The sequence below is a fragment of the Pongo abelii genome, chromosome X (assembly GCF_028885655.2).
Source record: "Pongo abelii isolate AG06213 chromosome X, NHGRI_mPonAbe1-v2.0_pri, whole genome shotgun sequence".
NCBI lineage: Eukaryota > Metazoa > Chordata > Mammalia > Primates > Hominidae > Pongo > Pongo abelii.
Genome location: NC_072008.2, coordinates 13,870,012 through 13,897,232, shown reverse-complemented (window position 1 = coordinate 13,897,232; position 27,221 = coordinate 13,870,012). Strand labels below are relative to the sequence as shown.

At 42.4% G+C, this 27,221-nt stretch overlaps 1 protein-coding gene across 2 annotated transcripts in view; it reads left to right on the top strand.

Moving 5' to 3' along the window:
* The window catches only part of GPM6B (glycoprotein M6B), a gene marked incomplete at its 5' end in the record, with an annotated part of 165,815 nt that overhangs the window by 93,843 nt on the left and 44,751 nt on the right, over positions 1–27,221 (top strand). The window contains 1 exon segment of one of the 2 annotated variants that reach the window (NM_001133170.1): positions 26,142–26,380. Coding sequence (NP_001126642.1) covers positions 26,320–26,380 — 61 coding nt within the window. 2 annotated transcript variants of the gene reach the window in all.

Here is a 27,221-nt window from a genome sequence, read left to right as displayed (position 1 = left end):
CTAATGGGATCTTTTAGTAGGGACTGAAGTGTTCAAAATTAGATCGTGTTAACAGTTGCGATCATATATTTTGAACAAGTGGAAAGGGGAATATATTAAAAATTTTACACTTAAAATGGTGAATTGTGTGGTATGTCAATGATAATAAAGGTGTTTGTTAAAAAAATGAGTTTTGGCTTCATCATTGTAATCAGTGAAAGAAATATGTTGAGTAAATATTAATACATTTTATGCTGTGTCCATTGACTCATATTTTAATCTGGGAAATATGCACCTTTAATTACTGCCATTGTGTGCTTAAGGCTGATGTGTTTGGGTAGCTTTTAAAAAATTTTTTGTAGACATGGGGGTCTCACTGTGTTGCCCAGGCTGCTCCTGAACTCCTGGCCTCAAGCAATCCTCCCACCTCAGCCTCCCAGAGCACTAAGTTATAGGCATGAGCCACCATGTCTGGCCATAGATCTTTTTGACAATGGAAATGGTTGTTCTTTAATCAGGTCAATAAAATAATTACTGCTGGCAGAGGGATGTGCCTCCTGTTCAACGTGGAGGTCATTAGGGGCCCCTGGGCTTCATAAACCACAGGGGGAAATTTAGAACTACTTAGTGTTTCTATGCACTGAGCTCCTACCAACGTAATGTGTTAGGTGTCTAAATTTGCACTTTATGATATACTTCGCCAAATTTTCTCTCCCTGGCAATGAAGTGATGTTTACTTAACAATTTCTTAAAAGAGATGGTACTCTGTTATCCATTTTTATTTATGATAGGAAAATTATACTTTTATTTTAAAAGCCAAAGGTCATAGCCATTGCAGATGTTCTAGTAATTATTATTTGAGAAATCAGTTCTCACTGAATGCAATGACAGTTTTCTAAACCTAGAGTAGGTGCTATGGCGTGGTACCAGAGGAGTAACATATGTGGCCCTTGTTCCATCAGAGATCAAAGTCTTTTTGGAATGTAAAATTTAAACGCATGAATATTTTGGAGAAAAAGAATGTCATATTGTAGTAAATTAGGGGGACGTAGACTATGACATGGTGAGAATCGATTCGTTGAGGTTTCCCACAAGCTGTAGCCCCTGAGTTGCATCTTGAAGATGAATAGAATAGAATTAGAACAAATAGAAAGGGAGGAAGAGTGAGAAGGAAACTGGTCCAAGAAGCAGAGGCGAGAAGGTACATGGGGTAGCCAAGAGAAACATGGTGGGCGAGCGTGGCAGAGAGCCCAGCAATCCATGAGGGTCTGTGATAGCCAGCCCATCTATTAAGCAGGGGTTCCATTGTAGATTGATTGAACAACTCCATGAAAGTGTTAGTTCTGGACAGATAAGCCTTGGCCTGAGATTTGAAGTGGGAGAACATAGAAGTAGAAAACCAGCTAGATTGCCATTACCTCCACTCAAGTCTGAGGCTGGGAGGAGAGGCTGAAGAAAGGGGCGAGGGTGGATTTAAACTACTGACAAACACTTCCCACCACCGCCCCCACACATGTATATTTGGTGACTAATCAAATGTGGGGAAACCATAGCTAACTCATGTATTTTAGAGAGAACATGCCTACGATATGTAAAGGCATTCTGTAGATCTTGAATGACTGCTCCAGACTCTAAGGTGATGTGAAAATATATTGTGACAACCATCACACAGACGTCCAGAGGGATGGAAGTCAGATAACTTCCCAAGTGACCTAGCTGGCAAATGGCAGAGCTGAGGTTCTGAAGTCTTGAAATGAAGATGTTGGAAGGGTAGTGATGCCTTTGATGGGAAGGAGAGCCTTGGGAAGGATGACGGAGGCATCTGCCGGGGAGTGGGAAGATGAACTCACTTATCATACTGAGTTTAGGAGCATGTGAAATATTTAAGTGAAAGTATGTGTACGTATAAATGTGTATATGTGCATGGATACATATGTATATGTGTTATGTATATATAAATGTGTATGTGGGCACATGTGCGTTCATGCATGTATATATGTTTATTCATATTATGAATGTCTAAAGTATGCAGGTATGCCTTATGCATGTATATATGAGACATGCACATACACCCATGCATGCATATATGCAATCACATACTTAAATATTTTACATCCTCCTAAATTCAAAATATTCTAAGCTGAATTCATTTTCTCTGTCCCTATCCGACAACCTCCTTTGTGCTTCCCTTCATATGTGTGTATATGTGCATATATGTAAATGTGTATATACCTACATACACACACAGACACATTTGTGTGTATGTGTGGTAAATGAGCCACTAGAGCTTAGAAAAGAAATCATGGCCTAAAACTTAGAATTGAGAGTTTGGGGCCGGGAGGAATCATGTGAATCTATTATAAAGAGTAATGTCGGGGGAGAGGAGAGAGAGGAGCCTTTTGAACATTCACAGATAGATCACAGGGAGAATTGGAGATGTAGCCAAAACAAAGGAAGATTCGCTGGGGGTGGAGGAATTCCTTCTTACTTGGGCAACTGCTCTAGGGAGTGCTAGCTTCCAAATAGGAGCCCAAGAAGTATCATCTGATGTTTGTCAGTGTTTATTTTAAAAAATATATTTGTTGTGCTCCTACTATACACCAGTCAACAAGTGAGGAGATGAGGACACCAGGAAATGTCAGGCGCGTGGTGTCAGCCTTCCCGGAGCCCGCAGGCGGGGAGGTCATGCTAAAATTGCTAGCATAGCACACTGAGGTGAGCTGTGGCTTCCCGGTACAGAGCAGCTTAGATTGCTGTAGGTGGGTGGCTGGAGGCAGGGGTTGCAGAAGAGAGCATCAGGGCTGAGCCTGGAGGGTTGGTGGCATGCTGCTTAGTCAGGTACTCCTCTTGGAGGACAGGAATGAGGTATTGCATGTAAATTCCTTAGCTAAATGAAATATATCTTTAAAACTTTTCATCCAAATATTACATGCCTTCTCAAGCCATCATTTTAATAAGGTCCACGTTGCCAATTGTTTTCATTTGTGGATTGTACTTTTGGTGTTGTATCTAAACACCTTTGTCAAAAGCCAGTTGACTACATTTCTGTGGGTCTATTTCAGGGCGTTCTATTCTGTTCTACTAATCCATGTATGTCCATTTATCACTACCACACTGCCTTGATCTGCATAGCTTTATAGTTGTCTTGAAATCCAGTAGTCTGAGTCCTCTTTGTTCTTTTTCAGAATAACCTTGGCTATCCTAGATCCTTTTCCTTTCCAATAAGAACTTTAGAATCAGCTTGTCAGTATCTACAATAAGGCTTGCCAGGATTTTGACCTGACTGCGTTAAATCTATAAATGAAATTGAAAATGAAACCCTCATTTTGAACATCAGTTTTGCAGTTGGGCTTTAATTCCTAGAAGACCTGGAATTAGGAGAGGCCCAAATTGAGAGATGATCCAGGCCAATGAAACATCACTTAACAGGGAAAGAGGGGTGTGTGTGCTGTACATGAGAAAGCAAGATGGAAATCAGAACCAGAAAGAGGCTGAGCCAGGATCAATGACTGAAGACTTGGTCCCACAGGCATGGGTGTTGGTCCCAGTGTGGTGTATCCCTGAAAAGAGTCAAACTCTGTAAAAATATTTAAAGAAGTTTATTCTGAGCCAAATATGAGTGACCATGGCCCAAGGCACATTCTCAAGAGGTCCTGAGAACATATGCCTAAGGTGGTTGGGTAATAGCTTGATTTTAAACATTTTAGATAGACAGAAATTATAGGGAGACATCAATCAATACATGTAAGATTGGTTCAGTCCAGAAAGGTGGGACATCTTGAAGTTGGTGGGGCAGAGTCCAGACCATAGGTGCATTTAAAGATTTCCTGATTGGCAGTTGGTTGAAAGGGTTAAGCTCTGCCTTGAAGGGTTGAAATCAGCAGAAAGAAATGATAGTAGTTAAGATAAGGGGGGTTGTGGAAGCCAAAGTTCTTCTTATATAGATGAAGCTTCCAGGTAGCAGGCTTCAGAGAGATTAGATAGTAAATGTCTCTTACCAGACCCTAAAAGGTGCCAGGGTCTCAGTTAAATCTCTCCGGGATCAGGAAAAGACCTGGAAAGGGAAGGGGATTCTCTATAGAATGTAGATTTTCCCCACAAGAGACAGCTTTGTAGGGGCATTTCAAAATATGTCAAAGAAATATATTTTGGGGTAAAATACTTTGATTTCTTTCAGGACCTGCCACCTGTCAGGTGATGCTCTACTAGAGTCAGGTTGGAATTTGGTATATTATTGCTACAAATATTCTGTTTGGTCGGTTCTAAGATCTCTGTTTTAATGTGAATGCTGGTCAGTTGTGCCTTATTTCCAAATTGGGAGGAGGGTATCATGAGGCATCTTGGTCTGAGCTAGTTTTTCAGATTTACTTTGGAATCCCCTTGGCAGGAGGGGTCCATTCAATAGGTTGGGGGCTTAGAATTTTATTTTTGGTTTACAGGAAGATGGGCAGAGCTGAGCACCTAGGTCTGAGGGAGAGGGACAATGTCTAGGCCTCTAATAAAGGCAATAGGCTACAGAGGTTCTGCAGGGACCATGTGTAGGATGCCAAGCACATGGTCGCTTGCCATCAGGTTCAGCTGCCTCCTCTTCCTCCCTTTGGGCAGGGGAAGGCAGGAATGCATGGGCCTTCCAGAGCCAAGCTCAGCCCCCAGCTGGTGCCTGGTTCCACCTTGGCCCTTAGGAGAGCTCTGACCCTCTGAATGTCACTGGCCTTTTCTTAGGGGCCTTAGAAACCAATGAGTGATAATTAAGGAACTGGAGCTTGTATGAAGAAGGTGCCACTTTAAGTGTCCCTGATGATTTTGAGTTGCCACTAAAGAGCTCAGCCTTTTCAAAGAATTCAGTCTGAGCCAGATGAATCTTAATTTCTCACCCTCAAATTGAGATGCAATCCTTTGGAGAATTAATATTTAGTGGCATGGAACACAAATCATTTCTTTTGCTGGACTCTTAAAGATGTACTAGATTGATTTTGTTTTTATGACCTTTCAAAAACATCGCAGTCTGTTTTGCTAGCTCCAGCCTATTGAAGTTTTAGAACTCGTCTTTAGCAACATCAAAGGTGACAGGGACAGCCTTTGAGAAAGGTACGCATGAAGTGATTGCTGGCATCCCATAGTCAAGTCTCAGGATAAAGCATCCGTATTGCCTTTCTTTTTTTCTTCTTCTTTTTTTTCCTTTTTACTAGCAGAGATAGGAAACCTATAAATAAGCATGGCAGAGGTGTCCCCTCTGAAGATTGCACCTTCGTAAGTATTTACAATAACTGGATTTCTTTATTTTGTCAGTTTCTCCAGGAGGAAGGGCGATGTCATGCTCCATAGCAAGGCGAGAGAAGGGGTTTAGGGTTTGTAATTATTTTTTTAATCAAAGAATTTAATTGCAATTTAATGACGAGAGAGAGGATGTTTATTACACGGTGGTCCAATAAATACTTTCTAATAAGTTTTTAAGCCATTTGAGGGAAGGCTTGCTTCAAGAAAATTGACAAACAGGCAAGCCGCTTTGAAGGAAGCAAATCCATGAATTTCAGACACTGTTGCTAAGCGCAGCCTTGCTTTCCCCTCTGCCCCCTGCCCCCACCAACTTGCTTTGAAAAAGCAAAGCTTAAAAGCCTCTATTGTGTGGAGGGGGGAAATATGCTAATTTGCAGCACATTTCCCATCAGACTCTTTTTTTGGCCTGTCATAGCTGAGATATGAATGATGATAGAGGAGAAGGTGGCATTATGAGGGTTCGGGTTTTGTTATTGTGCAGACAGAAAGGGGATGAATAGGGTGGCACCTCCAGTCACCCGTGAAGCCCCCCCTGGGTCTGTGGGCTGCCTGGAGTTGAGTGGGTTCTCATGGGTCTGTTCTGCCCTTCCCCCAGGCACTGCCACAATCTACTGGTGACTCAGTGGCCCCCTCGGGGGAAGGCTGTGTGTGTAAAATGAATAAACACGCCAGGGTGGGGAACTTCTACGAGGGTCTGCAGGGGACTAGGAAAGAGGACTTCTACCTCCTAAATAAGTCGTAACCAAGAAAAAGAGAAATCAGTGTTCTGACATGGCAGTAACAACTTTATGATGTCAAGGTTGTGATTGAAGGGATATCTAGATACATATCCCTTCAAAGCTGTCATGTCGTGGTTTCATACAATTTGGGTTGCGTTTATTTTTGTCGAGTCTTCAGCTTATTCAGTTGGCTCTCTTGCCGGATAACTAGATATGTAGTTAAATTTTTATGCATTAAACATTGATTTTTATGGGGGCAAAGTTAGCTAGCATTTCTGAACAATGAGACAACAGTATTGGATGCTTACTCCTGTGTTCAACAATAGGAAAAACATGTTTTCCTTCTTGCTCTGAGTGGATGATTTTTTTTGCAGGAAAGCGCATTGATTTTGTTCCTCGTGAGCACTCCTTAGCTCAGTTTTTTAAATGTATGAATTTTATAACTGAAGAATAATGCATGCATTAGCAAACAGCTATTAAGACCTGCAAAAGTGCTTCCAAATTGAAATTTCGCATGACTCATTGGAGGCAATTTGTATATGTCAGGTACACACGTAGTGTGTTCTGTATAGTTTATGAAAGTGAATCATTTGAAGCTAGGAAAGGAATGTTAATTGCATTCTAGGTTTGTGTTGAGTACTTAGTAGATACTGATGGTAGTATGCTTTAGGTGTGAAACAAAAATATGGGATGTCTTTACTGCAATAGTAATGTGCTTTTAAAAATAAATAAATAAATAAACATAGCATCTTTGCTTCTCGACTCTAAATTCTGAACAGCTAAAGCATGACAAATCTTTGCACTGTAAAAATGGGACGTTATTTATATCCACAGAACTTCATTGGATGGAAACTAGGGTTAGAGCTCATTCATTTACCTCTACAAACAGGTAGCTCACTTATCCAGATGCATGCAGGTATTAAATGATTAAGCCTCTGTAGATTTTTTTCTTCCTTAAATTAAGGTCTGGAGTCTTCTGTTTGGTGAGTCTTTCACTGGTACGGTAAGCATGCTTTAGCATTAGAATCACACAACCCATTAAGTTACCATTAATTTTTTTCTGATTGAAGTTGTAGCAGATCAAGGATATCATCGTGAAGGAGCAGATCAGCCACCTGTATTAGTGATTTAAAGTGCAAACTGCTACTGGTTGTAAGCCCAAGACTTGTCTCATTCAAACTCTGGCAGATCACAAAACGTTTAACACATCTTGCTTATTAACCTCAACAGGTGGTGTAAGATTAGCATTTGAGAGCCACGTGTTCTGAAGACCATCCTGCATTTGTTTGAGTCAGCTTTGGCATGTGGCTAAGCTGTCACTCCGTTCATATCTCCAGAAACTAGAAGCTAATACATTGTCTTGCCAAGCATTTTTCACATCTCGCACTGATGGTGTACCTCTGTGTTTTGCTATAAAGTGTAAAAGTTGAATGAAGTTGGGAGTTAAGCAGACTCTGAAAGTGAGACTTCTTGTCACTGATTTGAAACTCAGGGATGCACTAGCCCCTCTTAGTTCTTGATGTTTCAGGCAAAACCCTGATGATGGTGCTATGACTGGAAAAAAATCCTGTATAGACAGCTTTTTAAAAGGTACACGTAAGACTAGCTTTTATCTACATGTTGTATTTAATACTTAATCTAGCCAGGAACTCTTCTCACCTGTTTACTACATCCTCATTTAATCTTCCCCGTCACTTGAAGGTGGATATGACTAAATATTACACTGTACAGGTGAGACTCTGAGGCACCAAGGAGTTAAGAAACTTGATCCCATTGTAGAGTTGAAGAAAAACTCCTAGCTTTTTCACTGGGGTCTAGGTCTCCCCCCCAAAAAACTGTGAAATTCCTAAAAGTATCAGATAGAGAACTTCTGATTATTTCTCAAGTACCCATTCAGATAATATTTCTTCTAGGAAGCCTTGCTTGCCACACATCCTCTGCCCGTTCCAGCTTTTATTGGCCATTCTTGCTGGCAGAGTTAAGCTTGGCTACATACTTGCCCCCATGGTTCCACTCATCCTTCCATGGGTTGTGTGAGTTTGGGGAGGCTGAGGACCAGATGGCTCTTGTTGGCCATTCAGCAACACCAATAATAGTTGTCCCGGGCTAGATGCTGGGCCTATACTGGTGAATGAATGAGACATGGACCCAACATTCATGTACTCATGCACGGTTTAGTCTGCTGAGATGCTCTGTGGTTCTAGCTGCTATGACAGTGGCCCCACCCCCACACAGGGAAACAGGTGAATATTTGCTGAATAAAAAAATTAATGTTTGTGTCCCTCTGTTCACATGAGCCCATTAGCTCCTCCAGTGAGAAGCAGTCTCCACTCTTTTTATATCCACAGTACCTGACACAATCCTTGGCACGTGGCTGGTACTTGATAAATATCCATTAAGTAAACAGATGAGTTATTAACTGATAGCTAAGATGTTTCGAACTGGTATGTCTTAATATGATGACAAGTATCCATTTATTCTTATATACCACTGTTACTGCGTTCCACTGAGAAGCTTTCCTGAGAATGAGTGGGATCTCAGGTTGAGAGCTGGAAATTGCTTATAATCCAAGGTTCTCCCCTGTGAGTGGGTGGAGCAGGTGACCATTATCCATCTACTATACTCTGACAGAGACAGGTTGACAAGCTCCATCCCAGAGTTTTATTGCCTTCATGAAAAAAAACTTTTAAACCCTACTCTGGCCTCGCCTATCAATCATCACAACTACTTTTTATTGACTGTTCCTTGGTCTTGAGCAAAGCCCATGGCATGCATTCACTTAATTGTATGGCATGGTTTATCAGTGGCTTTTCATTAAAAAGATAAATTGACATTAACAAGCATTGATTTCCAAAGATTTATGTTGTCTTCCTCTCTATTGTGCTCTCTCTTGGCCCAGTAAGATTTTACTTTTAAAAGGCATTTTGTAAAAATACAGGAATGTGGCTTGGCAAAGATGTAATGTATATCTTTAGGAAGAATTATCTCTGCCTAGTGAATATATTGTAGATTTGGCATTTGAGCCTTATCCTAACAGAATATTTGCTTTGCTAACTATACATCAGGTGAAAAAAGAGCATGTTTGGGTGGGAATCAAGAGACTTGAATTATTTAGTCCTATCCATCCTGATTACAGACTGGAAAAGGAAATATGAGCTGGATGGTTTTAAAATTTCCCTCCTGTTCTAGAATTCTGGGCACATAATGTTTATTTCAAATAAGACCAGATAATCAGAAGAATTGAACAAAATTCTTCTCGTTGTAGTTTCTGGGAAGAAATCCTAGGTTGTTTGACTCCAGTGCCTTCATCTTAAATGCCTTTGTGGTAAAATGAAGGTACATAGCCTGCCCTTTCAGGGCCCTGGGTGACATTGTCACTTTCATGGCATGAACCAAAGACAAGGCCCAAACCTTCCTCTCTGAATTGAAAGCCATCACTTAGTTACCACTTAGAAAGCACGTTAGCCCGTTCTGATTCCACTTGAGTGTATGACTAACTGACCTCAAATTGTTTGTACGTTGAAAGCACAGATGAACACAGTTTTGTTTTTGTTTTTTAATAGAGTCTCTCTCTGTCACCCAGGCTGGAGTGCAATAGTGTGATCATGGCTAACTGCAGCCTTAAACTCCTGGGTTCAAGAGATCCTCACCCCTCAGCCTCCTGAGTAGGACTACAGATGCATGCCACCAAGCCTAGCTAAATTTTTTTCTAGTTTTTTTTTTTGTTTTTTGTTTTTTTTTTAAGAGATAGAGTCTTGCTCTGTTGCCCAGGCTGGGCTCGAACTTCTGGGCTCAAGAGATCCTCCCACCTCAGCCTCCCAAAGTGCTGGGATTACAGGAGTGAGCCACAGTGCCTGGCTGACACAATTTTTAAAGGTACCAGTATGTTGCTAACATTGTACTATCTTATTCTCAAATATGTGGAAAGAGGTTTTATCAAATAGCTTGTGAGGTCAGCATAGACAATAGCATTTACTTGATCTAGTAATCCTATCTAAAAATAGAAAATACATTTGTTTCGGCAATACAGTATGTCATTGATGTAGAAATTATGAATGTACAATTACAGGATAAATTAAAACTGCCCATCCCTTAAGTTATTATGGGTTAATGTGAGTGGATATTTGTCATCTGCTGTATGAATGTCAGCGTCATACACAGATTTTTAGGGAATGCTGAATGTCAGACAGCTCACAAAGAAGCAAAGATCATAACTCACTATAACCTCAAACTCCTGGGCTCAAGTGATCCTCTTGGCTCAGCTCTTGAGTAGCTAAGACTACAGGCCTGAGCCACCAAGCCCAACTGTTCCTCAGATTTTGACCTTTCCTCTGAGATGCTCTGAATCTGCAGATTCTATGCTATGAAAACATTGTGTGCTTTTTAATGACTTAAAATATTATTGGTAGATTCCATGAGATCACTGAGATTTACTCTTCATTGGTTGCCCTTTCTACCCAATAGGATATTTTATGTTTGACCTGGCAGGGATCATTATTTCAAGTTGTCCCAATGCTTTTCAATTTTCAAAGGCCACTGACTATTTAGTGGATTAAAGGACCTAAATGACTTCATCCTACTTCTAATTTCCATCCTAGAAGATAAACAGATGAGACAATTGAACAAAAGATTGCATTTGAATAATGTGAATATATTTTAAAATGTGTGGCCTTGTCTTAGTGTGAATTATCATCAGCAATAGACCAAATGAAATAGCTCCAATTTTTGTGCAGTTTGTGTTTTATACCAACCCTGGACCACCCAAGCAGCTGACCCAACAAGGCACTGGTTTTCTGTAGACTTTAGTCTGAGGGCCGTTGGCTTATATAAGTCCTGGGTACTTTCCTGAACTAGCAAAAGCAAGAATGCTAACATCAGAAAGTAAATTTCAGATACTCCAACAAGCCACGTGTTGGTAAATTTCAAATATTTTGTCTAACTGCGTGTCGGATAGTCACGCTCTTCTGTAAATTAATGGTTTTCAGTCTTTGATGTATCTCAGAATCACCTGGTGTGAGGCTGCTGGGTCTAAGATGTTCATCTCCCTTCATCTGAGTAGGTAGCTTCATGAAAGTCACACTTGCAGTAGAGTCAAAGGAAGGTGACAACTACATGCTCACTCAGATCACCTGAATCCACCCTGCCAGTTAGAGGGCTGGCAAATATATTCCTCCTAGTCTATCAATAGCCTGTTTTTTTTAATTGTAAAAAGTACATATATTGTTTTAATTATATTAACAAATTGTAATCCCCAGTTCATAAAAAGATCTTAACCAATCTTAAAACTCTCTATCAGATTTCTGTTGGGGGTGGGGAAATACATTCGAATATTAAGTTCGGTTTTTCAATTTTTGTATATTTGATAGCACTAAATTTTATCCATTTTGTTTCTAAAATACATCTCCAAGCAGATAACAGAGGCTGAATTTTATTATAAAATATCTTTATAATGGTTTTATTGGTTTGTCTTTTCATTTTTTGCTCTTAGCAATCTGAAGATAATAATTTCAGTGTAACTGCTTTGAGAGGTTGAAGGGCACAGGTTAGTAAGATCAACGCTGAGAAAAACTTAATTGCACCACATACTTTCAAAGAAACAGTTTTGACGTCTTGCCCCAAAGAACGCCAGGAGCCCAGTGGAATCTATCCCAGGGTTGGGTGATGTTTAGAGGTCAGTAAGAGCAGGTGCATAGTCACTTGACCTGCACAGTCAGAGGATGGCTTAGGTCAATAGGAGTGGTGATGGAGCTAGGGCCATGCCTGCTGGGTTGTAGGGCTTCCTGCCTGATGTTCTTTTTTCCTTATAACCATCCTGCTGAACTGGTCACTTAAGACCTAGCGTATCTTAGAGCCAGGACAAGCTCTATAAGCATCTTGTCCATGGCCTCGTGACTGGCAAGTGACAGAGCCAAGATTAGAACCTTAGAACCCAGACCTCCTAATTCCCATCCCAACCATCAGAGCCAACCATCTCAATAGATTTTTGAGACCCTAAATGTTTAGACAGGGCCTGATTGTAAGTAAACCAGTTTCCATGTGGGTCCCCCAAGCCATTTCTCTGTGTGTGTGTGTGTACTGAGCTCTTCTACATCCCTTTACTCACCATATATTGGACTGTAAGCCTGTGCCTGCCTTGTGCTATAGTATTCATAGCTTATTTATGAAATGTCGTTGAGCCAGTAAGGGGAAGGTACCAGTGACCTGCCACAGCAGCAAAAGAACAGACTCCTATAGAATCATCACATACACTCTTAATCCCACTGAAATTGCATTAGCGTGCCACCACATGGCCACAGCGACCCCTGCCCCCTTTCCCTTGCAGTGACAATTTACTGGATCAGGCCTTGCAGTGAGCGGCCAGCTTCTGAACTTGCAGAGCCAAGTACAAAATGAAAATGCAGGCCAGTTGTTCAAAAGGCAGGAAAAAAGGGCCATTCACGATACTAAAATAAAAACGTTTCCCTTTCTTCCAGTTTCTCTCTCGATTTGTCAAGACATTTTTGTTTGCAACTTAATGTCATTCTTAATGTCATTTTAAATTATTAGTGTGAATCTTACCAACCATCCTTCAATTGCACAGTGCAAATTTTAGATGCAAGTATAAGACCATTTGCCATGTATATGAGATCACTGACACACAATTTGTATTTTGTAGCTAGTACATACATGTATTTTATACTAACTAGAACAGTGGAAATGCTACACAAAGCTAACTCAACTGTTTTGATTTTACTTATTGATATTAGCACATCCTCAACACTCCCTCCCTGTGGCTTGCTATTAAGTAAGGAAGAACTGAAAGGAAAAGGAACTCGGTTGCCCTATCTTTCCTTTTCCTTCTGGATTATTTTCAGTTTAAGTGCTTGGCCAATACAGGGAAATAACAGGAGTAAGGAAGGATATGGCTGGGTTCCTTGGTCATTCATGTTTCTTAGAACTCCAGTACCTTTTTTCTGCATTTGAAGCAAGTTGAGCTTAGAACAGAAAGTGTGAGCTTTAGGACTGTTCACACCAGTGCTTACTTAGTCATAGACGGAACATGCTTACCTTTTACGGACTTTGAGTCCTTATTGAACTCCCCATGCACCGGGGATTCACCAGAATTCTGAGCTCATGGGACATCATGAATGTGGTATGCAAATGAGGTGGCAAGGAACACATAGCTCCTCTGCTCACATGCGTGCAACATGGTCCCGTTGGACTTCACTTGAAAACACAGGTTCGAAGATAAAATGATTAAGAATTTCAAGACAGTGCCATCAGAGTATTAAACCAAGCTTCAGGCCGTTCTGAGGGCAAGGCTCTGTGCACATCACATGCCCCTGAAGCTGACCCTGCTTGCGCAATTCTCTGACATGAAGAAAGAAATTCCACTGTGCTTTAAAAATAAAAATTCAGGGCAGATTTAATTTGGACTTGAGTACCCAGGTGTTAGCAATATCCTACAGATTCCAGAAAACAATTTAGTCCGTTGTTGAAAGAGTACCCTTGAAGGCATGTCTTTTTTAATTCCATTATCTTATTCGTCTCAGTTCCTTTTATTTATTTGCAGCTTAGTCAATCTCAGGTATCACATCCAAACTGGACCTCCTCAGGGAGGACCATGCTACAATTTGAGGACAGAGCACAGGTCTGGGGTGGGACCGGGTGGAGTGGGGAGTGCCCCTAGAAATCCAGGCCAGGCAAGGGCACAGAAATGAACTTTTCAGGGTCAGGGAAAGATCTAGAAGGGCGTGAAATCACCAGCTAGTCTTTCCTCTCTCTACCTCTCCCTAGGACCTGTATGATGGTGGTGGGAGCATAAAGGACTTTGAAAATAGAAATAGCATTTTGTAAGTGTCATGTAGGAGGTATCGTGCTGAGGTGCTGCATGCAGTATTACACTCCTAACAATAGCCTTATGGGGGAAGTTCTCTTATGAGTCCTTTTGGTAGACAATGAAGCTGAAACTCAGGAAGGTCACATGGTATCATAAGGCTGGTAAGCATTGGAGTGGGGCTGGCAGGGATGCTGGACAGGGATGCAGACATGAGAGCCTTACTGAGTTGTGGAAGTGTGTGGCCCCATGTTTTATCAGAGTTTGAAGGGAAACTCCAGATTACTAGGTTTTGGGGAGATAGTTGCAAGTGATGGAAGAGCCATTCTGAGTGAAGCTTTGGTGGTGACCTGGAATCTCTGAGTTGAACAGTTGATGCTGCTGATCACCTAGTCACCTGGGGCCTTATTGAGCTTTCGTTCCTGCCATCATTGCTGCCTGACTCTTGGTTTCCCGACTCTGGCATCCAATGGCCTGAGTCAAGGTTCAGCTCAGCTTCTGACCAGCTTCTTGACCACCTTGGCCAAGTCCATGTGCAGCTTCCTTTGGTCTTCGTTTCTTCATCCATGCAAGGGGGATGGTGATGCCCAACTCTCAATACTGTCATAAAAGCAAAAATGAAAGAACTTGGGTTAAAGTTATTGTAGTAGTGCTGGTGCTGAGGAGACCCTCAGCTTTGAGTGTTGGCTTCTGTCCATTCCTCCTGAGCTACTGTCACATCTCATGTGGGTGCAGTGGGTCCTCTGGACACAGCGTTGAGCCCAGTCCATGGGTTCCTCATACAGCCAGCACCTTGGCCTGTAGCAAATAAAAACAAACCACTTGAAAGGAACTCGCCAAGTATCCCTGATAGCTGGCACTCACAGTTTCTTTGTGTGATGACTTTGCGTGTTAGTCATTTTCCTGTTGCTTATAACAAGATACCTGAAATTGGGAAACTTACAAAGAAAAAAAAATTGTTTTGAGAAGTGCAAGGTCCGGGGGGCTGCATCTGGTGAGGGTCTTCTTGCTGATGGGGACAGTCCCAAGGCGGTACAGAGCATCACATGGCAAGGGGGCTGAGTATGCTAGCTCAGGTCTCTCTTCCTCTTCTTATAAAACCACCAGTACCCTCCCATGATAATCCATTCATCCATTAACACATTAATTTATTAATCATGAATGATTAATAAATTATCATGACCCGATCACCTCTTAAAGGACTCACTTTTCAGTACTGCCACATTGGGGATTAAGTTTCCAACACATGAAATTTGGGGATACGTTCAAACCATAACAGTTGGTGATAGTTGCAGAGGAGCATGTACAAAGATTAGAAAAATATAACCAACCCCTGGGTTTGTTGGATGCTTTCTGTTGCTCAGATCAGTGTGACATGAGCACTGTAGGAGAGGTGGATTTGAAGGGGTCTGGTTCCCCAAGAGGTATGTGGGCATCTGTGTGCCTGCCTGAGAAAGCACCTTTCCTGGCAGCCCGACAGGTAGAAACTCATTAATCCACACATTGACTCTATTTCAGGGAAAGATGACGTCAACTCCTGCATGTTGAAGGCAGGGAGTGGCTGAAACAGCATCAAGGCGTGAAGGCTTCCCTAAGCCACCCTGAGTTCTCAGAAGGGTTCTTAAAGAAGTCACGTCATCTTTATCGCTACTTCTGCACTTATCCCATAATTTTCCAACTTCTGTTGTGAGAATTTTTACAGCCCAAGTGTCCTGTGATTTAACCTTCAATTTGGTAATGTCTGTCTTCCTTTAGCAAAGCAGGCTGAAGGTGTTGAGATCCGCCTACCTTGGGAAGCTTTCCATGGTGGCACAGTATTGAAGGTTAGGCCTCATCCAAGTTGGCACAAGCCTTTGACTCCAACCTGGGTGGGAGGAAGGTCAAGGCAGATGAGTGTCCTTTCAGTACAGGGAGCTGCCATCCAGTGAGGCTTGCATTTATAATTGAGAGACAGCGGGGTGAGTTAGAATGCTAAGAAGGGGGAAATGGGCTGGGCGTGGTCACACCTGTAATGCCAGCTATTTGGGAGGCTGAGACAAGCAGATGGCTTGAGCCCAGGAGTTTGAGGCTGCAGTGATGCATGATCGCACCACTGCACCCCAGCCTGGGTGATAAAGTGAGACCTGGACTCTAAAAGAAAAAAAAAAAAAAGGAAGTGGTAGTTCACCAAGGAGGCTTTCTAAAGGAGATGGACTTTAGCCCCTGCCTTTCAGGAGGGGACTTGGAGCTGGGGAGATGGGGAGAGAGTGCGAATGGGATTTTGGCAGATGATATAAGGCAAATCCTCAGCAGAGCACCCCGGGTTCCCCCAGCTTTGTGGTTGAGTTACGGACTCTCTGGGTGAGAGAATAACCCAGCCCCAGTGGTTTCTGCTGAACCAAGAAGCAACTGCTCCAGAAACATGACCGGGATTCCAATAACGGTGGTTAAACAGCTAACAAAGAGGAGTCTGGAAGGCTGGCCCTTGTTCATGTTGGCTGGAACATGCTGGGTAGATGAGTTAATTGGGGGCCCTCACAGGGAATGCTCATTGTGCCACGCTTAATGAGAGAATCCAAGTGCCCCATGGGATGTAATAATTAGGAAGCATGTTGTCAGTAGATCAGCTGTCTGTCTCCTGATGTATGCCTTGTGTACACAGGAAGAAATAGAAGCTTTCCTTTAAAAAAAAAAAAAAAAAGGGTCTCACTCTGTCACACAGGCTGGAGTGCAGTAGTGTGATCATAGCTCACTGCAGCCTCCAACTCCTGGGCTCATGCGATCTTCTCACATCAGCCTTCTGAGTAACTGGAACTATAGGTGTGCCCCACTACACTTGGCTATCTTGTATGTATATATGTATGTATGTATTTTAATAGAGACAGGGTCTTGCTATGTTGCCCAGGCTGGTCTTGAACTCCTAGGCTCAAGCAATCCTTCTGCCTTGACCTCCCAAAGCGCTGGGATTACAGGCATGAGCCACACTGTATCCAGCCAGAAACTTTCTTAAAGCTAGTTTAAAAACCCATCATTTGGTCCTCATTTCCCATTTTGGCTTTGTTTCTTCAGTGTGGCTCTGTCATGTTGGGGCCCATTCCCCTCAGGGTGGTGAGACATAAGGTAAGGATATATTCCTTGTCTCCTTCACTCTACCTCCCTAGGGTCTCTGTGCCCCTGGAAACTCAGCCCCACTCAGGTCCCCGGGCAGTCTAGACTCAGGGCAATCCACCTACCTCACTAAGACCCAGGATCATCGCGCCTTCCGTTTTGTCACCCATAAAACAGAGCTGATGCTTTCTCCTTCTTAGGGCTATGAGGTGAACTAAATCAAGACACAAATGTACCCTTCTCAATACTGGACAGGTTGCCCTTTTAACCTCTCCATCCCTACCACCTCTTCTAAGATGAAATTCCTTAAATCTTGGAGTTGGATGACTTTTCCTTTTCCCTCTATTTCCTCTTCCTCACTTCCATTTCAGAAGGAAAAGCATCACATCCTGCCACGCACAGCCGGCCCTCTTCCTCTCCTGTGATCTCCATTCATCATCTGTCCATCTTCACGGGCATCTTTTGAAACCTGTCTTTCAGTGGCCGTCACTGCCTTTTCAAGCATAAGACATGTTTGGGCCTCTCTTCCTGACTGTTTTTCTCCTTAAGCTGCCTGCATCTTTCTCTGGCCTTCCCCTCACTACCAAATTTCTTTAGAAAGTGGGCTGCCCCTGCTTCCTCTTCTTCACTTCCCAACCGAACTTCTGTAGCCCCCCTGAAAAGTGGTTTCCATTCCAGGCTTTGCACTGATGCTGGCAAGGACATCGGAATTTTCCATTTCAGTGGCCTTTGCCAAGTCCTCGCCTTCTGGTTGCCTTGACTGTGGGGACACCCCCTCCTTCTTAAAATTCCCTCCTCCTCTGTGACAGGGCCCTGTCCTGGATCTTTGCCAACATCTTGTGCGTCCTTCGAGGGTGGTTCTCCCACTAGAGATCCCCTGAATTAGGAGGCACCTGAAAGGTTTTCTCCTCTGTACCTTCTGCCTTGGCATCCCACCCACTCCTGTGATGATAATAGGTTCCTCTCTGCTGATGGTAATGCTCAAGTCTTCATTTCCAAACTCTGCTTAGGTTGAGCAGCTGCACAGACACCACCCACATGGCTTCCAAACTTGATAGTCCTTCTCACTCTCCTTATCTGGTGTGGGTAGAATTGTGTCCCCCACCCCCCTCAAAAAATATGTTGAAGTCCTAACTCCTGCTACCTATGAATGTGGCCTTATTTGGAAGTAGGGTCTTTGTAGGCATAATCGAGTTAAGATGAGGTCATACTCAATGAAGGTAGGCCCCAGTCCAGTGTGACTGGTGTCCTTATAAGAAGAGACACAGACATAGACACACAGAGAGGACACCATGTGATGACAGAGGCAGAGATGGAGTGATGCATCTGCAAGCCAAGGAACGTCAGGATTGCAGGCTGAAAGAAGGATCTTCCCCTAGAGCATTCAGAAAAAACATGGAAAACATGGCCCCGCCCACACCTTGACTTTGGACTTCTCACCTCCAGAACTGTGAGAGAATAATTTCTGTTGTTTAAAGCCACCCACTTTGTGGTACTTTGTTCTGGCAGCCCCAGAAAACCAATACATCACCCGATCTCTCCAGTTCCCTATGGGACTCACTATCCTTTTAGGGATCCAAGCTGAAAGTCTCAGGATCAACCCTGAATCTCTCCCTCTTGCCTTAATACCCAGCTTTTTATTTCTGCCTCAGCTGAATATGCAGTCCCCACCTCTTCCCTAATCAAGTATGGTCGCCCTGACTCTGCCCTCTTCAGTCTCCTATCTGTCTATCCAGCCGCCCTCTGGATAATTTTCCTAAAACAGCTCTGATTGTGTCACCATCATCGTAGCACACATTGTCTGTTTCCCTCCTGCCTCCAGCAGTTGGCTGCATATTGGAATTACCTGGGGAGATTTGAAAGCTCTCATGCCTACCACACAACCCCATCTGTCAAATCAGAATCTCTGGGGGTGATGCCCCGGCATCAATATTTTAAAAACTTCCCCTATGATTCCAGTGCACAGCTAGGCCTGAGAACCATTTGCTGATAGAATATCACAATAGCCAGACGAAGCTTAGGGAAGAAAAGATGGCTCTAAGGCAATGGTTCTCAACTGGGGATGATATTACCCTCCAGGAGATACTTGGCAGTGTTTAGAAACATTTTAGGTCATCAAAACAGGTGGTGCTCCTGGCATCTAGTGAGTAGAGGCCAGGGATGCTGTTACACATCCACAATGCCCAGGACAGCCTCACAATAATGATCCAGCCCCAAACATCACTAGTGCCAAGGTGGAGCAATCCTGATTTAAGAGCGAGGAGAGGAGCAGCAATACCGACCTTGACTTTGGGACAGACAGATGCAGTAGACACCAGTGCTGAGGAGGCACATGCCACCTCATGCCGCTGTACTGCCTGTGCTGTGCCCACTTGGCAGCCCAGTATGTTGAAACTTTTCATGCAGCACCAGTTTCCATCACAGGAAGCCTCAGCCTGCTGGTGCCAAACTTATTCTCTTGGTCTCCTTTTGAAAATGAGGTTCAGTGGAGGCTGGGTGCGGTGGCTCATGCCTATAATCGCAGCACTTTGGGAGGCTGAGGCAGGCGGATCACTTGAGGTCAGGAGTTTGAGACCAGCCTGGCCAACATGGCAAAAACCTTTCTCTACTAAAAATACAAAAATTAGCTGGGCATGGTGGCACACGCCTGTAGTCCCAGCTATTCGGGAGGCTGTGGCAGGAGAATCGCTTGAACTCGAGAGGCAGAGGTTGCAGGGAGCCGAGATCATGCCATTGCACTCCAGCCTGGGCAACAGATCAGGACTCTGTCAAAAAAAAAAAAAAAAAAAAAGAGAGGTTCAGTGGAATGTTTTTATCAGGAGAGAAAGGGTCATTACAGCTCAAGTTGGCTTTTGCCAAACTCAAAAATCACTGTTTTGGTGGCTCCTGAGGCTCCTAATGAGGATACTGACAGTCGTTAAATAAACAAGTGATTAAGTTGAGAAGAGATTGGCTAACAGAGGTTCCGTGTGTGCTCATTGTCATCGATGTTAGCCAGTTTCATGACAGTGACCTGCCTGCACTCCACCTCTACCATTAAAGAGAAACACTAGCAATGATGGCTTATAGTTCACGTAGCTTTACCATTTATAAGCATTTTCCTATACACCAACAAGTTTGATTTGTCTTTTCAACTCTTAGCTTTATGCAGTGTCATTTCCTATAAAGGAAAGTATAGCAAATATACAAGAGGTACTCAGAAAATACAAGAAGAAAAAAACTAAAAAGAGTAAGGGATCAAAAGATATTTTTTTAAAAACCCACATTGGATGAAAAATGAGAAATTTAATTCCGGTAATGGAGGACAAAGTCTTTGCCAAATTGATAAAGCTTTGGGAAATTCTGATTATGGAAAGGACCCAAATCTAGACAATCACATTCTAAATTCCTGGCTCCGTGCTATGTGTCCAGTTTCTGTGTTTTTAAATGTATGCAGCATTTTTAACATCACAGAACTATTAATATGTTGAATATTATTGCTACTTTATATAAAAAGTATCTTTTCTGTCTACTATTTAAGAATTCTTGCTGTATTTATCATTCTGTTTTCTCCAAGTAGACAGAGGGCCGATGTATTTGATACCAGAACACATCTTTGATTTTGTCATGGGGAGCAGTGTGAAAATAGGAGTCACAAGGCCAGGCGCGGTGGCTCCTGTCTGTAATCCCAGCACTTTGGGAAGCCAAGGTGGGCAGATCACCTGAGGTCAGGAGTTTGAGAACGGCCTGGCCAATATGGTGAAACCCCGCCTCTACTAAAAATACAAAAAAAAAAAACAAAAAACAATTAGCTGGGCGTTGTGGCCCCATGCCTGTAGTCCCAGCGACTGGGGAGGCTGAAGCAGGAGAATCGCTTGAACCTGAGAGGCAGAGGTTACAGTGAGCCGAGATTGCACCACTGTACTCCAGCCTGGGCAACAGAGCGAGACTCCGTCTCAGAAAAAGAAAAAAAAAAAAATAGGAGTCACTTAACACAAACTTATTTTAAGCACAATTTATTTACAATTTAGAAAAAAGAAAAATTGCTGTGTAATGGGGCTTGAAGAGAAAAAGAGAAAATTTGTTGAGGGAGGTGTGAGCTTGTTCTGGGTATTGATTTCCTTTGAGGGGCAATGAGGAAGGATTATGCCAGGGTGTTTCTTGTTGCTTAAATGTTCCATGAAACACCAAAATTGCAGAGGTATTAGTAGTTAGAAAGAATGTGGAAACATCCCTCCTTCTGATTAATGACTGCCCACTGAGGAGTCCTTCAAAAGCCAGAAGAAACCTAAAATATCATCCTAGAAAGTTGGAAGTAGGCATTTGACAAAGCCTTTGCTAGCTGTGTGACTAGGATAAGGATGTGTCAGTATATCATTATGCAACTTGATGAATTGCAACTTGATGAACTGAACAGTCATAGTCATATTAGCATAGAATAGTGATTCGGGTCAGGCACGATGGCTCATGCCTGTAATCCCAGCACTTTGGGAGGCCGAGGCAGGCGGATCACTTGAGGTCAGGAGCTCAAGACCAGCCTGACCAACGTGGAGAAACCCCGTCTCTACTAAAAATACAAAATTAGCCAGGGTGGTGGTGCATGCCTGTAATCCCAGCTACTTGGGAGGCTGAGGCAGGAGAATCGCTTGAACCCGGGAGGCGGAGGTTGCAGTGAGTCAAGATCATGCCATTGCACTCCAGCCTAGGCAACAAGAGCAAAACTCCGTCTCAAAAAAGAAAAAGAAAAAAAAAAGTGATTCGATTTCTAGCCTATAATAGGTGCTTAATGAATCTTGGATGAATAAATGAATGAATGAACAAACAAATGAAAGAATGAACCAGCCAGCTGACCAGGACGATGTCCATAGAGGTCTATATGGGATTCCCTCACCTTGGTCTTGTTGTGTTCAACATTTCTATCAATGATTTGAATCCCAGACACACAAAGCATATTTACTATACTTGGAAACAGAACAAATCTGGGAAGATCATTAATAGATCACAGAAGAAAAATCCAATATGATCTTGCCAGGTTAAAAACAGGGCCAAGATGTACAGGCATCAGCCAAAGCCCTATGTATGAGTTTAACGTGTCAACTGGACCGCGGGAGCCTCCTAGTTTGAGGGTGATCGTGAAAGAGACTGGGAAGTGGTGTATCCTTCCCCATCATTCAGCCTTCTCACAGAAGTTCCAAAGGCTATTTGGTGGTAAAACTCCTTTCTGCTTGCCAGTCCTCATCCTTTTTCCTCCTTTTATGGTATTTGACACTATTTTACACTGTTAACTTGATGCCCTTCACAGAACCTTTCTCGAATTTCATGATTCCACTTTGGTCTTATTTCCCTCGTTTTCTAATTTGTCCTTCTTTGTTTCTTTTACCCTCTTTTTAAAGTTTTTCCTTTACCTTTACATTTAAAAGGTAGTGTACCCTAAGCTCTAATCTTGGCATACTTGGAATCTGTATCTCTGCCTGGTTGTTTAACATTCATTTAAAATAGATTTTGTGGAGGACCCACTATGTGCCCAGAAGTGTTCCAAGAGCTGGTAATACAGTGGAGAATAAGACAACCAATTTCTGCGTGTAAGGAGCCTGTATTCTAGGAGGATGGGAAGTAATGAACAAATAAGTGAATAACAGTGTTGAGTCATGGTTAAAGCTATGATGAAACTCAAATCCAGATTAAGGGGACCAGGAATGTCAGGGCTGCTATTTTAGACAAGAGTCAGGGAGAGTCCCCTGAGAAGATGGCATTTGAGCAGAATTGGGCTTCTTGTACTCCCAGGGCTGCCTCCACACTGAAGACTCCTGGATGCTGCTCTCTGGCCAGCCCCTCTCCTCTGGAGCCATATTCCCGAATGCCTCTTAGTCCCTGCAGGATGTCCTAAGAGCACCTTCAACCACACTTGATAATCTCCCCTACCAAACTTCTTCCTTCTCTTTGGTTCCCCATATTGGTTCCCAGCATGACCATCTCCTCACTCACCCAAGCTAGAAACTCTAGCCTCCCCTTGAAATCCTCCTCCACCCCTACTCATACAGATCCAATCCAATGACATCTGGGTCCTCACTTCCTCCCCGTGCCATAGTTCAGGTTTACACTGTCTCTTACTTGTACTGTTTAAGGAGACTCCTGACTAGTTTGCCAGCCTCTAGTCTCATCATACCCCACCCACCCTGTCTTCCACATTACCAATAGAATGACCTTTGTAAAGCACTATCAGCTCTGCTCTTGAGCCTTCTATCTCTACCTACTGCCTCCAGGGCTAGCAAGGGGTTCAACCTACCTGGTTCCCAACCTACTGGCTCAGCCATCTCCCATCAGTCCCTCTGTCAGAAAAGTCACTTCCTGACCCTTTGACAGTACCCTCTTTTTCCTCTCATATGCCCTTCAATTTTTCCTAGAACTCTTTCCGTTCCTCTTTCCTACCTTTCCCTTCCCTACCCTACCCAGCAGGTTTCTAAGCATTACTGCAGTAGCCAACTCAACTCTGCAAAGCTTTTTTCAAATTCTCTTCCCGCTCCATCCATTTTCTTTGTTGTGATACCATAGTGCTTGTAGCAGGCAGGAGCACCCTGTTTTAGAAGAATTTTCTGTGTCCCATTAGCTGTGGGTTACCTGGAGACAGGCATCGTCACTTGTCATGTCTGTGCTGCTTGTAGATGTTGGCACTAGGGAGGTTACTTCATGCATGTTTACTGAGCTGGCTGCAATTATACAGGAGACTTACAAACATATAAGTCAAACCACGTGAAACTGCTGTTCTTCTTGGTCAATATCAGCAATTTCATATGTTCATTCTAATAGATCTGTTTTGTTCAGTATTTTGTATTCCTGTTTTGGCTTTCAGAAGTGTTCTTACCTTCAACCAGACTGCCTTAGAGCATGGGGCTCAAAGAAATATTTTCAGCTCTGGAAGACATTTTCCATCCTACTCATTCTACATGTAGAACTTTTCTGGCCAAAAATGGATGCATATCTCAGAAATGTAATAAGCAATACTCTTCTCTCTTCATCTTGACAATTGTTGTTTTTCAAATGGTTTATCATAAACATCAGTGAGATCTTGAGGCTGTTATAAAGTGACATAGTGGTAATTTCTAGAATTGTAACACATTATCCTAGTGAAAAGAAAATGATGAAGTTGTGAATAAGGCAAAAGTGATGAATTGTTCATTTACATGTAGTTTTTCAGGCGGAAGGTAGATGCAGGTATCAACTGGAGGATGTGTGAATATTTTGTCTAATGGTTTTGATCTCAATGATATAGAACTAGAGTTGTTCTTAAATTAAGAATGTCTTTCATATTCTGCCTTTTCACCAGCATCACTATTAAAATAATATTCTTAAGCAACAGCCAAAAAATTATTAGTATCTGCTGGTTCTATAATCAAATGATTTTGCTGGACACTTTAAAAACCAATAACAGCTAATCACAGTGTCCTCTTTTGTGCTGAATTGAATTTTGTTTTGGTTTTAATTCTCATTTGAACTGCTGGGAAAACAAGCCTGTTACATACCAACACTTGCCACCTTTCTATATTTGAATGGACCTAAGTAGTCTTTGCAAAAAAATGTCTAAGACTATCCTATCAGGACACACCATAGGGTTTTCCCATGGAAATAATTATATCACAAACGAATCTTTTTTCTAAAGTCTGTGGTTTTAGGCTGCCATACTTCTCAATCCCCTGACCAGGAGACAATAAAATTGGTTGGGGCCTTAATTTGAGGGAATACATATTTGATTGTGGGCGTGGTCTTCTAAGACAATGGTAAAGGGAAAAGCAAGATGTAAAATTAAATGTTGAAACAAGCTAAACTGGTTTTCAAAATCTTCTCAAGTGTAACACAGCTAGAAGTATTAAATATAAGAAGGTTTGAGGGCTTATCTAAAACCAAGGTATTAAAAGATCAGGTTTTTGGAAGATTTTGATTCAGTACCTTATACTTTTTTTTCAAGGAGTTGAGCAAGAAACCGTCAAAACTTAGGAGAGTGATTTTAGGAGAGGGTGGTCTCCAACTTGTCTTTATGTTTGCTTCCAAGATAAGTGTTAAGCCCAACCAACTAGCAGACTGTTCATGATCTGGGAATCCTATCAATGGTCATCCCTGTATTTGACTTGAGTCTCTCTAATTTTTTATAGGGACGGCGAAGGCCAGTTGGTCAGCCAAATGCATAAAAAATGGTGCAGAAATTAGTGATGCTTGGAAACATGGCTCATAATCATGATAAAGGCTTATATGTTGGTATGGGTTGAGAATGTTGGCCTCATGGTATCTGGGTATGGGTATGCAAGAAGGCACATCATTATTGGTATACTAGCCTTTATGTTGAATATTTAGAGAGCTCTTGAAAACACCCCTTTGATTTGGAGTGAGGAATTCTAATGAGTAAAACTCCATATAGAAATAACCATATCCGATTAAAAAACTATTTTGATTTTCATTCCAAGAAACTATCAAAATGTCAGCTAGATATACTTGTGAACATGTTATGCTTATTTTTAAATAAGGAAGGGTGCCTTTTTACAAATTAAGCTTGAGTTTCTCTTACTATCATATATATTAACTATAGACAAGGGAGTGGGTTCTAATAACAAATTGCTACATTGCTATTGTTAAATCCATGTTTGAGTTTTCTTCCCTCTAATGTATTTTTCTCCCCCTCTTTAATTTATATTTTTAAAAAGCAATGTACTTATCTAGAAATTGTATGAAAGACAAATATTTAAGAAAGTAAATAGAGACTATGGGCACGTCCTTTGAATATGTTTTGCCAGGGTCGAGGGGTAAATGAAATAAACTGATATATCATAAAGGGGCCACACAGGAAAGAAAGTGTCATGCCTATGCAAAGACATGCATTCTCCTTAGAGACGACATATATTGCTGTCGACCAACAAAGTCACGTGGTGGGAGGGGGCTCTTTTCTTTCTCCTTCACATCCCCTCCTCTGATGTCACAAATCTATTTTTTCCTGGGAGAATTAATTAGCATTCATTGGGTGTACTTGGCTAGAAGAAACGAGGTGGGGAGAAAGAGAGAGAGAGAGAGAGAGATCGAGATTGAGATCTTAAGAAAGAGAGCAAGGAGGAAGAGCCTGGGGGGGGAGCAGGTCCTTCTCCCCCAGCTCCCCCCACCCCCAACTCCCACCGGAGCCGCATTGAGACTGTAGGCACCACTGGGCGCCGAATGGCTGTTTTCTAACTGGGATCCTCGGTGACGTATGGCTGCCTGCCCCTTGGCAGCTGTCTTTATGGACCAGTAGGCAGAGCGAAATTGACGCTGACAAGACTTTTGCATCTTGGAAGGGACTGTAATCTACTGTAGTGAAGAACAGAGCCTCTCAATCAGACGGGTGTAAATAAGAGACGGAGGGGAGTCCAAAAGAAAAGGAAGAGGAGGAAAAACAAGTGTGTGTTGGGGGGAACAGGGGGAAAAGCATTTTTGGTGGATGGTATGAAGCCAGCCATGGAAACTGCAGCCGAGGAAAATACTGAACAAAGCCAAGAGAGAAAAGGTACCCAGCGCTCTGACAATAGCCTGTTTAAAGCTTTTCACTGGGGGGTGCTTAAAAAGGGTTAGCTGGGTTTTGTCTCTCTTTTAAAATGGCTCTGAGACAATCCCTATGGCATGGTCTTGCTTTCAGGGTTGATTTTTTTCCTGTGGGCTGATGTTAAATTAATAGAGCAGCCTTTCTTCAATCCATTCCTGTTCCAAATCTTTCTACCGACGTGGTATTTCATAGAGGGATGTCTATAGTTTGTCACCTTGGGCAGATGCATTGGGGAAACTGTCTTTTATTATTAATATAATTAATCATAACTTAGGTCTTGTGTCCTGCATGTTATATTCCAGGAACATGGAATGTGTAGTTTTCTGCTAATGCTGAGGAGGAACTGGAGGGGCATGCATGTTAATTCTGCTTTGGTTCCGCTAATGCTGTAGTGATTTGGGCATTCTCTAATTTTCTTATTCTAATATGATTGCTCTTTCTTGTATCAGGCCCTGACTACGACATGTAATAATCATTTACAGTTGGAGCTTCAGAGAGGGGACATCAGCTCTGTCACTCAGTGCTGATGGAAAGGCAGGGCGGGGGATCTTCTGCTAATTATGACTTGGAGACTGGGGGGAAGAAAATTGATAAAGGTCCTATTTCTTAAAGAGAATCTTAGAACATACCACAATTTTCATATACAGAATGGCTTTTTGGAGGAATAAAGTGTTTTTGCAGTAAGAAAATGGCAGAAAGTAGGAACTAAAATTAATCTCTTTTTTCTAAATAATGACTGATTTCAAGTTTGATGTCCCATAGAATCAGCTCAGCCACTGTTAGGTTAATGGATCACGCTGCATTG